The 12,717-nt window shown below is 44.6% G+C and overlaps 1 protein-coding gene across 1 annotated transcript in view; it reads left to right on the top strand.

The window, feature by feature from the left end:
* The first annotated feature begins 4,990 nt into the window (after nt 1-4,990).
* The window catches only part of LOC106608256 (formin), a 47,485-nt gene continuing 39,758 nt past the window's right edge, over nt 4,991-12,717 (top strand). The window contains exons 1-3 of the mRNA XM_014206108.2: nt 4,991-8,904; nt 9,145-9,256; nt 10,341-10,402. Coding sequence (XP_014061583.2) covers nt 6,199-8,904; nt 9,145-9,256; nt 10,341-10,402 — 2,880 coding nt within the window. The 5' untranslated portion in view covers nt 4,991-6,198. The remainder of the gene's footprint in view (nt 8,905-9,144; nt 9,257-10,340; nt 10,403-12,717) is intronic.

The raw sequence follows: 12,717 nt of genomic DNA, 5'->3' as shown, positions 1-12,717 counted from the left end.
GACGTCTTAGAAATGTCAGATACGTTTTACTTAAAGCATCCAGGTATAATGCTTTATTTTTTATTAGAATTATTTATTTTGTGTAAAAGAGACTTAGGAATGGAAAGCTGCTTGGCTCTGTGTTGTTGAACAATGTTTTCAGCTATTACTTAACCAAAGGGATGTTTAGATGCTTTGTGTGAATTGTACCTCTCACCACTGCCCTATGGGTTCTGAATGCACTGTGTGTGTGTGTGTGTGTGTGTGTGTGTGTGTGTGTGTGTGTGTGTGTGTGTGTGTGTGTGTGTGTGTGTGTGTGTGTGTGTGTGTGTGTGTGTGTGTGTGTGTGTGTGTGTGTGTGTGTGTGTGTGTGTGTGTGTGTGTGTGTGTGTGTGTGGGGTGAGTGGATTTCTGCTGCCCACTAGCGGTCTGCCTGCTATCCTTTGCCACACCTGGCCTGGCTGTTTAAGCAGCTTGCAGAGGGGTGTTGTTGGCCTGCTCTGCACCTGTCACACCTAAAATCCTGTTAACCTCTCACTGGCCACGTCTGTGTTATCTTTTCTCTGGATCGGTGGTCATTCATATCACACAACGTTTTCTACTTTAACACCATTATCAGCTTTTAGGATTGATAACACTGTACTAATACATGGTTTGTAAAAGTGTATGGTTTGATCAAGGGCTTATTACATGTTTTTAAAGGGCCTTGGTGGTCTACAGCAACTTGTAGGAACCTCTGCATCTACTCTTCACACAATAACATACTGACACGGTGAACCATAAACCTCCTTCTCCAACTTAACCCCTTAATAGCTAATTGAAAGTCCTTTAAATCCTCAGAAATGCACCTGTCCGCTTGACTGTGTGCCGAGAGTACGTTCACTTGACTGTGTGCCAAGCTTGCATAGCAATCATCTCCAAGCTAGTGGTTAGAGCGTTGGGCCAGTAACCGAAAGGTTGCTGGATCAAATCCTCGAGCTGACAAGGTAAAAATCTGTTGTTCTGCCCCTGAGCAAGGCAGTTAACCCACTGTTCCCCGGGCGCTCGAAGACGTGGATGTCGATTAAGGCAGCCCCCTGCACCTCTCAGATTCAGAGGGGTTGGGTTAAATGTGGAAGACACATTTCAGTTGAATACATTCTGTTGTACAACTAACTAGGTATCCCCCTTTCTTTTCCCAAGTTATGATATACAGTGCATTCGGAAAGTATTCAGACCCCTTGACTTTTTCCACATTTTGTTAAGTTACATCCTTATTCTAAAATGGATTAAATCGTTTTTTTCCCCCTCATCAATCTACACATAATACCCCATAATGACAAAGCAAAATCTGTTTTTTAGAATTTTTAGCACATTTATAAAACAAAAAACCCCGGAAATATCACATTTACATAAGTATCCAGACCCTTTACTCAGTACTTTGTTGAAGCACTTTTGGCAGCAATTACAGCCTCAAGTCTTCTTCAGTATGTCGCTACAAGCTTGGCACATATGTATTTGAGGAGTTTCTCCCATTCTCTGCAGATCCTCTCAAGCTCTGTCAGGTTGGATGGGGAGCATTGCTGCACAGCTATTTTCAGGTCTCTCCAGAGATGTTTGATCGGGTTCAAGTCCGGGCTCTGGCTGGATCACTCAAGCACATTCAGAGACTTGCCCCAAAGCCACTCCTGTGTTGTCTTGGCTGTGTGCTTAGGGTCGCTGTCCTGTTGCAAGGTGAACTTCGCCCAAGTCTGAGGTCCTGAGTGCTCTGGAGCAGGTTTTCATCAAGGATCTCTCTGCCCAGTCCCTGTCGCTGAAAAACATCCCCACATCATGCTTCACTGTAGGGATGTTGCCAGGTTCCTCCAGACGTGATGCTTGGCATTCAGGCCAAAGAGTTTAATCTTGATTTCATCAGACCAGAGAACTTTGTTTCTCATGGTCTGAGAGTCCTTTAGGTACCTTTTAGCAAACGCCAAGCGGGCTGTCATGTGCCTTTTACTGAGGAGTGGCTTCCATCTGGCCACTCTACCATAAAGGCCTGATTGGTGGAGTGCTGCAAAGATTGTTGTCCTGGAAGTTTCTCTCATCTCCACAGACGAACTCTGGAGCTTGAGTGACCATGGAAGCTCGAGGGAGAGTCTTGGTGGCTCCTAACTTCTTCCATTTAAGAATGATGGAGGCCACTGTGTTCTTGGGGACCTTCAATGCTGCAGAAATTCTTTGGTACCCTTCCACAGATCTGTGCCTCAACACAATCCTGTCTCGGAGCTCATGGCTTGCTTTTTACTCTGACATGCACTGTCAACTGTGGGACCTTATATAGATAGGTGTGTTTCTTTCCATATCTTGTCCAATCAATTGAATTTACCACAGGTGGACTCCAATCAAGTTGTAGAAACGTGTCATGGATGATCAAATGAAACAGGATTCACCTTAGCTCAATTTCGAGTCTCATAACAAAGGGTCTGAATACTAATGTAAATAAAGTATTTCTGTATTTTTTTTTAATACATTTGCAAACATTTATTAAAACGTGATTCGCTTTGTCATTATGGGGTATTGTGTGTAGATTGCTGAGGAAATTGTTTTATTTAATCCATTTTAGAATAAGGCTGTAACGGAACAAAATGTTAAAAATGTCAAGGAGTCTGAAAACTTTCAGAATGCACTGTACATGTACTACAAAATGTAGAGATTCTGATAGGTTTCCGTAAGCGATTTCTTTAGCAAATATAAAAAAATCGCATTATCTGAAGATTCCTGAATTCATGATAAATATGATATAATGTTTTTAGCTACACTATACATTATCCCCTGGCATTGGAATTGAACCAGTGAGCTGGATAATTTGCATTTCATTCTCTCTAATTGTATCCTATTGCTATTTGCTACAGGATTATCTGGTTTCATTTCTCTTACGTAAACAGGTCCATGCTTGAGAATCCCAATAGCCCACCCTGGTAACCATTACATGGCAACGCAATAGGAAAGTGCATTTAAACTTTTATTTTTATTTTTTTATATTTCACCTTTATTTAACCAGGTAGGCTACTTATTTATTTATTTTATTTATTTATTTCACCTTTATTTAACCAGGTAGGCAAGTTGAGAACAAGTTCTCATTTACAATTGCGACCTGGCCAACCTGACTACGACCTGACTTAAGTCGTAGGCCATATGATTACTAAGATCAGGCTTTGTGATTAAATTTGCTCCGTATCATATAGACAACAGTAAATCTCAACACAAGTTATATAAATTGTTTTACTTTTCAACATGCAGCGATAGCCGGAAAATTAAACACATACAAGGGTGGGGACTGATCTGCAGATAGCCATGCAAATACACTAGCCATTTGAAACACAATGGCCTGTCATAATTTGTACTTTGTAATTTATTATGTGTTTTGTGTGACTGTCCTTGTGTATCAGTCTATCAGTGTTTTGTGTGACTGTCCTTGTCTATCAATGTATCAGTGTTTTGTGTGACTGTCCTTGTCTATCAATGTATCAGTGTTTTGTGTGACTGTCCTTGTGTATCAGTGTTTTGTGTGACTGTCCTTGTCTATCAGTCGATCAGTGTTTTGTGTGACTGTCGTTGTCTATCAGTGTATCAGTGTTTTGTGTGATTGTCCTTGTCTATCAGTGTATCAGTGTTTTGTGTGACTGTCCTTGTGTATCAGTGTTTTGTGTGACTGTCCTTGTCTATCAGTGTTTCAGTGTTTTGTGTGACTGTCCTTGTCTATCAGTCAATCAGTGTTTTGTTACTTTGTGGATCCCAGGAAGAGTAGCTGATGCTTCTACAAAAGCTAATGGGGATCAAAATAAACAAATAATGTGAGAAAACAAGACGTTTTGTGTGACTGTCGTTGTCTATCAGTGTATCAGTGTTTTGTGTGATTGTCCTTGTCTATCAGTGTATCAGTGTTTTGTGTGACTGTCCTTGTGTATCAGTGTTTTGTGTGACTGTCCTTGTCTATCAGTCTATCAGTGTTTTGTGTGACTGTCCTTGTCTATCAATGTATCAGTGTTTTGTGTGACTGTCCTTGTCTATCAATGTATCAGTGTTTTGTGTGACTGTCCTTGTGTATCAGTGTTTTGTGTGACTGTCCTTGTCTATCAGTCGATCAGTGTGTTGTGTGACTGTCGTTGTCTATCAGTGTATCAGTGTTTTGTGTGATTGTCCTTGTCTATCAGTGTATCAGTGTTTTGTGTGACTGTCCTTGTGTATCAGTGTTTTGTGTGACTGTCCTTGTCTATCAGTGTTTCAGTGTTTTGTGTGACTGTCCTTGTCTATCAGTCAATCAGTGTTTTGTTACTTTGTGGATCCCAGGAAGAGTAGCTGATGCTTCTACAAAAGCTAATGGGGATCAAAATAAACAAATAATGTGAGAAAACAAGACGTTTTTTGTGACTGTCCTTGTCTATCAGTGTATCAGTGTTTTGTGTGACTGTCCTTGTGTATTAGTGTTTTGTGACTGTCCTTGTCTATCAGTGTATCAGTGTTTTGTGTGACTGTCCTTGTGTATTAGTGTTTTGTGACTGTCCTTGTCTATCAGTGTATCAGTGTTTTGTGTAACTGTCCTTGTCTATCAGTCTATCAGTGTTTTGTGTGATTGTCCTTGTCTATCAGTCTATCAGTGTTTGTGTGACTGTCCTTGTCTATCAGTGTATCAGTGTTTGTGTGACTGTCCTTGTCTATCAGTGTATCAGTGTTTGTGTGACTGTCCTTGTCTATCAGTCTATCAGTGTTTTGTGTGACTGTCCTTGTCTATCAGTCTATCAGTGTTTTGTGTGATTGTCCTTGTCTATCAGTCTATCAGTGTTTTGTTACTTTGTGGATCCCAGGAAGAGTAGCTGATGCTTCTACAAAAGCTAATGGGGATCAAAGTAAACAAATAATGTGAGAAAACAAGACCAACTTTCTATTGGTTTAAGAAGTGTAGGTGGGGTCAGAAATGCTGAGTGGAGACGGAGACTTCCACAGCCACGTCACTATGGGCTGCCACTATAGAGCTCAGCGCTTGAAGAAGTGTACTGTCTCCCATTTACCCTACAGTCAGTCAGTCTGGGTGTGGTGTGCTGTGCTGTGGTCTGGGTGGATACCAGAGTATCACTCCAAAACGGAACTCTCAGGGCGTGGTCAGTCACAGTCTGATACGGTCGTGCTACTGCTGAGCTCGAGTGTCATCAGTAAGGAGAGAAGAAGAAGTTGGATAGTTGGAGGAGGAAGAGGTCTGCTGCAGTCTAAGGCAGAAGCAGATTGTCTTTGGTGAACAGGGAAGGAGAGGCTGGATAGTTAGAGGAGAAGAGGACCAGACCAAAAGATTACCTGCTTTTACTTATTATGTTTCTAGAGGATGTAACATAACGACAGAAGACAGGGGGATGTGAACAGAAGACAGGGGGATCTGAACAGAAGATAGAGCGATCTGAACAGAAGACAGGGGGATCTGAACAGAAGACAGAGGGATCTGAACAGAAGACAGAGGGATCTGAACAGAAGACAGGGGGATCTGAACAGAAGACAGAGGGATCTGAACAGAAGACAGGGGGATCTGAACAGAAGACAGAGGAATCTGAACAGAAGACAGAGGGGATCTGAACAGAAGACAGAGGAATCTGAACAGAAGACAGGGGGATCTGAACAGAGAAGTAGAAGATGAGACTGGTGAATAATAGAGCTCAACTCTTTTTGAAGCATTGCCTTTTTTCCAGTACTTTTAGAATGTGTTGCAAAAAGTACTGGTAACTAACTCCCTGCATGACTCACTGCATGACGAAATGCTATTTCTGGTTACTTTTTCCATGCTGATGTTTCTTCCCCACAAAATATTTTCGAGCTCTGGCATGTGGTATCCCCATTAAAACCCTTCAACGTTTGGAGGATCTATCAAAGATTATAAATACTCAAACTTCCATCAACTGTTACAGCGGCTACAAAAAGAGGTTTTAATTTGAGATGCCTTTTTCTTATTTGTCAAGTTATTTTCCTTTGGAGCAGAGGCAGGGTGTGTTTCTTCAGGTGTATAGATGTATTATTTCCCATCAACACTGAATGGCCACATTGTGATGGACTAACACAGCATTACCTGGATTGGAGACAGGTTAAAGTCCATGACATGCATTAAACTGAACGGTATGTGGGGAGATCGCTGACTGTGCTTTGGACCTGAATCATATTAGTTCTGATTTATTTTTACATGATTTAAACCTGCATTTGATAAAGATCTCAACCATGAACGGAGTGAACACTAACGACAACACTGACGCCGCTCAGGGGAAGGCCTCTTCCAACTCATTCCTTGACAGATTCTCCACCGTCTTTACTCACCCAGACAGGTCAGAGTCTCAGCGGCCTGACGACATGATGGCGGTCCTGAAGTTCTTCCAGACTCTCTCTGAAGAGAGCGAGACAGACACTTCTCCCAACACTTCTCCTGGGAACATCCACAGCAGTCATGAAGTTGTTGAAGTCAATGGAAATGAGAGGACAGAAGGAAAGGATTCAAGTGCAGTAGGTGTGGTGCAGAAGAATGGAGAATCCACCACTACCACCACAGTTATGGAACATGACAGCATGAATGGAACTCTGGGCCAGATGACTGTAGTACCGAGGAACATGGACTCAGAAAAGGAAGAGAATGCAAACAGCAACTGTCTTGTCCAACCAGAAGACATCATTTCAGAGTCTCATTTAGGTATATATGGTGAGTCAACAGACCAACCAGATGATTGCATTTCAGAAAGGCTGTCCTACTTACAAGGATATAGTGGGTCAACTGACCCTGTTGAACAGAGAGTGATGATAAACAAACATAGGAACAGTGTGTCTTCAGAGGACTGCAGTATGAAGGAGCCTATAGACACACAAAATACCACAGACACAGCCAATCAGGACATGACAACTGACTGTCCCAGTACAGACAAGTTGGAATCAACTGACCAGCACAGTCAGTGTGTGTCAACAAACAACCGTCATCAAGATAGGGTCACAAACAATTATGATAAAGACAAAGTCAAGGAGATGAAGCACACAGAGGTGTCGACAGACAACTACAACAGGCTGGCCTGGTTAACAGACAGTGAAACCAATCCACGAGCCAGAAGTTATCAGGAAATATTTACATATGATAACCACAGCCAAGACTCACCTGCTGACAGCAAAGACTTACCTGCTGCTGATGTTGTAGCCACAGACCTTGCTAACCCCTCTGCAGTAATGGCTGGGGAACCTGCTACTAGTACACCACTACCTTCAAACACCAGAAAACTGGTGATAACCATGACCAGGACTGAGCCTATATCTGATGACCGGCAGCATACAGTCTCTGAAACTGAGAGCCTGTTAGAGGCTGGAGATCCTGAAACTGAGAGCCTGTTAGAGGCTGGAGATCCTGAAACTGAGAGACAGTTAGAGGCTGGAGAGGCTGAAACTGAGAGTCTGTTAGAGGCTGGAGAGGCTGAAACTGAGAGACTGTTAGAAGCTGGAGATCCTGAAACTGAGAGTCTGTTAGAGGCTGGAGAGGCTGAAACTGAGAGACTGTTAGAAGCTGGAGAGGCTGAAACTGAGAGCCTGTTAGAGGCTGGAGATCCTGAAACTGAGAGTCTGTTAGAGGCTGGAGAGGCTGAAACTGAGAGTCTGTTAGAAGCTGGAGAGGCTGAAACTGAGAGACTATTAGAAGCTGGACAGGCTGAAACTGAGAGCCTGTTAAAGGCTGGGGAGACTGTTAATGCACTGGTCGAGGAACTTCCTCACGCATCTGTTCCTGTGTCTGAGATCACAGCCCATTCTACAGCCCAGTCCTCTCAGCCCTGTAGCCCCCAGGATGGAGTCCCAACCCCAGCCCCAGCCAGTCCCCAGGATGGAGTCCCAACCCCAGCACCAGCCAGTCCCCAGGATGGAGTCCCAACCCCAGCACCAGCCAGTCCCCAGGATGGAGTCCCAACCCCAGCACCAGCCAGTCCCCAGGATGGAGCCCCAACCCCAGCACCAGCCAGTCCCCAGGACGGGCTCCCAGCACCAGCCAGTCCCCAGGATGGGCTCCCAGCCTTAACCCCAGGTCCAACCAGTGGCCCTCCCTCTGGCACCATCTCCACCAGAACCACCTTCTCCCCCGGTTCCCCCGTGGACAAGCCCCTCCAATTCCCTGCCTTGTTCAGTGGTCTGAGGATCCCAAAGAAGGGGGCGACAGTGCCGGAACAGGACATAGTGGGCAAGATCAAAACATCAACCCCAGCAGGCCTGAGTGTGGACAAGCTTGTGAGGAGAAAGCTGAAGGCAGTTCGCAGGAGGCAGGGGAGCTTCTTGGACCAGCTCTCCCAGTTCCTGAACCTGGAGAAGGATGTTAACAGTAAGACAGAGGAGTTTACAGGAGAGGACAGGAGGGAGTTTACAGGAAAGGAGAGGAAGGAGTCTACAGAAGAGGAGAGGAGGAAGTATTCAGGAGAGGACAGGAGGGAGTCTACAGGAGAGGAGAGGAGGGAATCTTCAGGAGAGGACAGGTGGGAGTCTACAGCAGAGTACAGGAGGGAGTCAGAACCCTCAGACGAGACCGAAGGAGTCAGAGTTGAACCTGAGGATGGGATGGAGGAGAAGGAGAAGGAGAAGACAGAACAGGAAGAGGGAGGAGAACAGCAGAAAACAGGAGAGGAGAAAAAGACAGACCAGGACACAGAGAAAGAGAAGACTGAAGTTCTGTCTTTGATAGAGCCTCCGGAATCTTCAGAACCTTCACAGACTCTAGAATTCTCAGAACTTTTAGAACCTCAGAAGCCTCCTCCCTCCAGTGCTGAGGTGGCGTTCGATGCCTTCAAGGCCTTCTTCATCCCCAGGCCCCTGAGGAGAGAGGGAGACAGGGGCGACCAGGAGGCAAAGAGGAAGGCCTGGATCTTTGAGAGAACCTCCAAGACTCCTGAAAAGAAAAACATCACTGACTCAAAAGTATGCATCTGTGTTTTGTTGTCTAGCTCTGTCTTTGTCTACACTCTATCATGTTTTGCTGTTTCTCACTTTTATCCAAAGTGACTTACAGCACAGTGCATACATACAAATACTGATTATATGAGTGATTACCATGCAGTCATTTCATTACTCAGTGACGTCTGTAGTAAGTGCTCTATGCCTGATAAAGCATTACTTTGTAATATTTTTCCTAATGTTCTGTTGCTGTTATCCCCCCAGCCGGAGGCATCGATCTCAGGTGATGGAGAGGACCGGTCCACCCCAGGCCGTCTGCAGGCCATCTGGCCCCCGACTAAGGAGGAGAAGGTTGGACTGAAATACACAGAAGCAGGTAATCTACTAGTAAACACATATTCACTATGGCTGGAATGCTACACTAACTTGAGGTATGTGGATATGTGTGTGAGATACCTCTGATTATATATTATTATATTATCATGATGTCAAAGAGAGATTCTAGTTCTATGTACAGATCTCAAGATCACAAGGATTCAGCCCGTAGCCTTGACCCATGTGGCCCATGCAGCCAGCCGGGCCAGCTTCTTGCTGTGACTAACTGAGCTCTATGGGTTACAGTATGTAGTAGACAGAACAGTGGATAGACAGAGAAAGAGAGAGACAAAGAGAGAGAGAGAGAGAGAGAGAGAGGGGAGGGGGAGAGACAGAGAGAGAGAGACAGAGAGAGAGAGAGAGGGGAGGGGGGAGAGAGAGAGACAGAGAGACAGAGACAGAGAGACAGAGAGACAGAGAGAAAGAGAGACAGAGAGACAGAGAGAGAGAGAGAGAGAGAGAAGGGGAGGGGGAGAGAGAGAGAGACAGAGAGACAGAGAGAGAGAGACAGAGAGACAGAGAGAGAGAGTCAATGTTTGCTCTGTGGTATCTCTATGGTACATGTACAATAGCATGGTCTAATTGTAAGGTAAATACTCCACCCTGTCCCTGTGACTGTCCACAGCATCAGGCTGCTTCCTGGTCTCTAGATGAGTAATGTCACATGGGCAGTGTTTTGGGACAGGCTGTGTGTACGGTGGTGACAGGAGCGATTCCATTCATTTCTTCAATTCTAATCCCTTAGAAAACACATCAGATGTGTGTGTGTGTGTGTGTGTGTGTGTGTGTGTGTGTGTGTGTGTGTGTGTGTGTGTGTGTGTGTGTGTGTGTGTGTGTGTGTGTGTGTGTGTGTTTTGTCAGGGGCCTCTCCTTGTGCACACACTCTTAAAAACACACCTAAGCACCAGCTGTTTATCCTACAAAGAAAACACCCATGCCAAGATTATCCAACAAACAGATACATCTATAAATGGCTTAAGTGTGATTAAGAGAACACGACGAGGAATGGTAACCATATGTGAAGTAGAACACAGTTCAGTTGTGATCGTTTTGTTCCTGTTGATGAGTCTCTCTCTGTCCTCCAGAACACCAGGCAGCCCTCCTGCAGCTGAAGAGAGAATGCAACGAGGAGGTGGAGAAAATACAGGTCAGTAAAGCACAGTACTACACCAACTTAGCCACAGACCTGTAGGTCAGACTGTTCTTGTTGTAACACAACCCTAACTGTTCTTGTTGTAACACAACCCTAACTGTTCTTGTTGTAACACAACCCTAACCCTGACTGTTTGTGTTGTAACACAACCCTAACTGTCCTTGTTGTAACACAACCCTAACTGTCCTTGTTGTAACACAACCCCAACCCTAACTGTCCTTGTTGTAACACAACCCTAACTGTCCTTGTTGTAACACAACCCTAACTGTCCTTGTTGTAACACAACCCCAACCCTAACTGTCCTTGTTGTAACACAACCCTAACTGTTCTTGTTGTAACACAACCCTAACTGTTCTTGTTGTAACACAACCCCAACCCTAACTGTTCTTGTTGTAACACAACCCCAACCCTAACTGTTCTTGTTGTAACACAACCACAAATTTACCCTAACTGTTCTTGTTGCAACACAACCCTAACCCTAACTGTTCTTGTTGTAACACAACCCTAACTGTTCTTGTTGTAACACAACCCCAACCCTAACTGTTCTTGTTGTAACACAACCCTAACCCTAACTGTTCTTGTTGTAACACAACCCTAACTGTTCTTGTTGTAACACAACCCCAACCCTAACTGTTCTTGTTGTAACACAACCCCAACCCTAACTGTTCTTGTTGTAACACAACCCTAACCCTGACTGTTTGTGTTGTAACACAACCCTAACTGTTCTTGTTGTAACACAACCCCAACCCTAACTGTTCTTGTTGTAACACAACCCTAACTGTTCTTGTTGTAACACAACCCTGACTGTTCTTGTTGTAACACAACCCTAACTGTTCTTGTTGTAATACAACCCTAACTGTTCTTGTTGTAACACAGCCCTAACCCTAACTGTTCTTGTTGTAACACAACCCTAACTGTTCTTGCACTTCCTTGAGTTAAATGAGTTTCCTAACCCAAACACAACCTTAACACAACCCTAACACAACCCAAACACAACCCTAACCCTAACACAACCCCAAAACAACCCTAACACAACCCTAACCCTAACACAACCCTAACCTTAACACAACCCCAAAACAACACTAACCCTAACATAACCCTAACACAACCCTAACCTTAACACAACCCCAAAACAACCCTAACACAACCCTAACCCTAACACAACCCTAACACAACCCTATCCCTAACACAACCCTATCCCTAACACAACCCTATCCCTAACACAACCCTAACACAACCCTAACCCCAAAACAACCCTAACACAACCCTAACCTTAACACAACAACTGGACCAAGCCCCCCCCCCGCTTCTCCCTCACCCAAATCCAGACAGCTGATGTTCTGAAAGAACTGCAAAATCTGGATCCCTACAAATCAGCTGGGCTAGACAAACTGGACCCTCTCTTCCTAAAATTATCTGCCGCCATTGTTGCAATCCCTATTACTAGTCTGTTCAACCTCTCTTTCGTATCGTCTGAGATTCCTAAAGATTGGAAAGCGGCCACAGTCATCCCCCTCCGAACTGTTACAGACATATCTATCCTACCCTGCCTTTCTAAAGTTTTCAAAAAGCCAAGTGAACAAACAGATCACCGACCATTTCGAATCCCACCGTACCTTCTCCGCTAGGCAATCTGGTTTCCGAGCTGGTCATGGGTGCACCTCAGCCACGCTCAAGGTCCTAAACGATATCATAACCACCATCGATAAAAGACAGTACTGTGCAGCCGTCTTCATCGACCTGGCCAAGGCTTTCGACTCTGTCAATAACCGTATTCTTATCGGCAGACTCAACAGCCTTGGTTTCTCTAATGACTGCCTCGCCTGGTTCACTAACTACTTCTCAGATAGAGTTCAGTGTGTCAAATCGGAGGGCCTGTTGTCCGGATCTCTGGTGCCACAGGGTTCAATTCTCGGGTCAACTCTTTTTTCTGTATATATCAATGATGTCGCTCTTGCTACGGGTGATTCTTTGATCCACCTCTAAGTAAACGACACCAGTCTGTATATATCTGGCCATTCTTTGGACAACTCCAAACGAGCTTAAACACAATACAACACTCCTTCCATGGCCTCCAACTGCTCTTAAATGCTAGTAAAACAAAATGCATGCTCTTCAACCGATCGCCTCCCGCACCCGCCTGCCCGACTATCATCACTACTCTGGACGGTTCTGACTTAGAATATGTGGACAACTACAAATATCTAGGTGTCTGGCTAGACTGTAAACTCTCCTTCCAGACTCACATTAAGCATCTCCAATCCAAATGTAAATCTAGAATCTGCTTCCTATTTTGCAACAAAGCCTCC

Source organism: Salmo salar, chromosome ssa06 (genome assembly GCF_905237065.1).
Source record: "Salmo salar chromosome ssa06, Ssal_v3.1, whole genome shotgun sequence".
Taxonomy (NCBI): domain Eukaryota; kingdom Metazoa; phylum Chordata; class Actinopteri; order Salmoniformes; family Salmonidae; genus Salmo; species Salmo salar.
The sequence above is the reverse complement of the archived record's forward strand: the minus strand, read 5'-3'. Positions and strand labels throughout refer to the sequence as shown.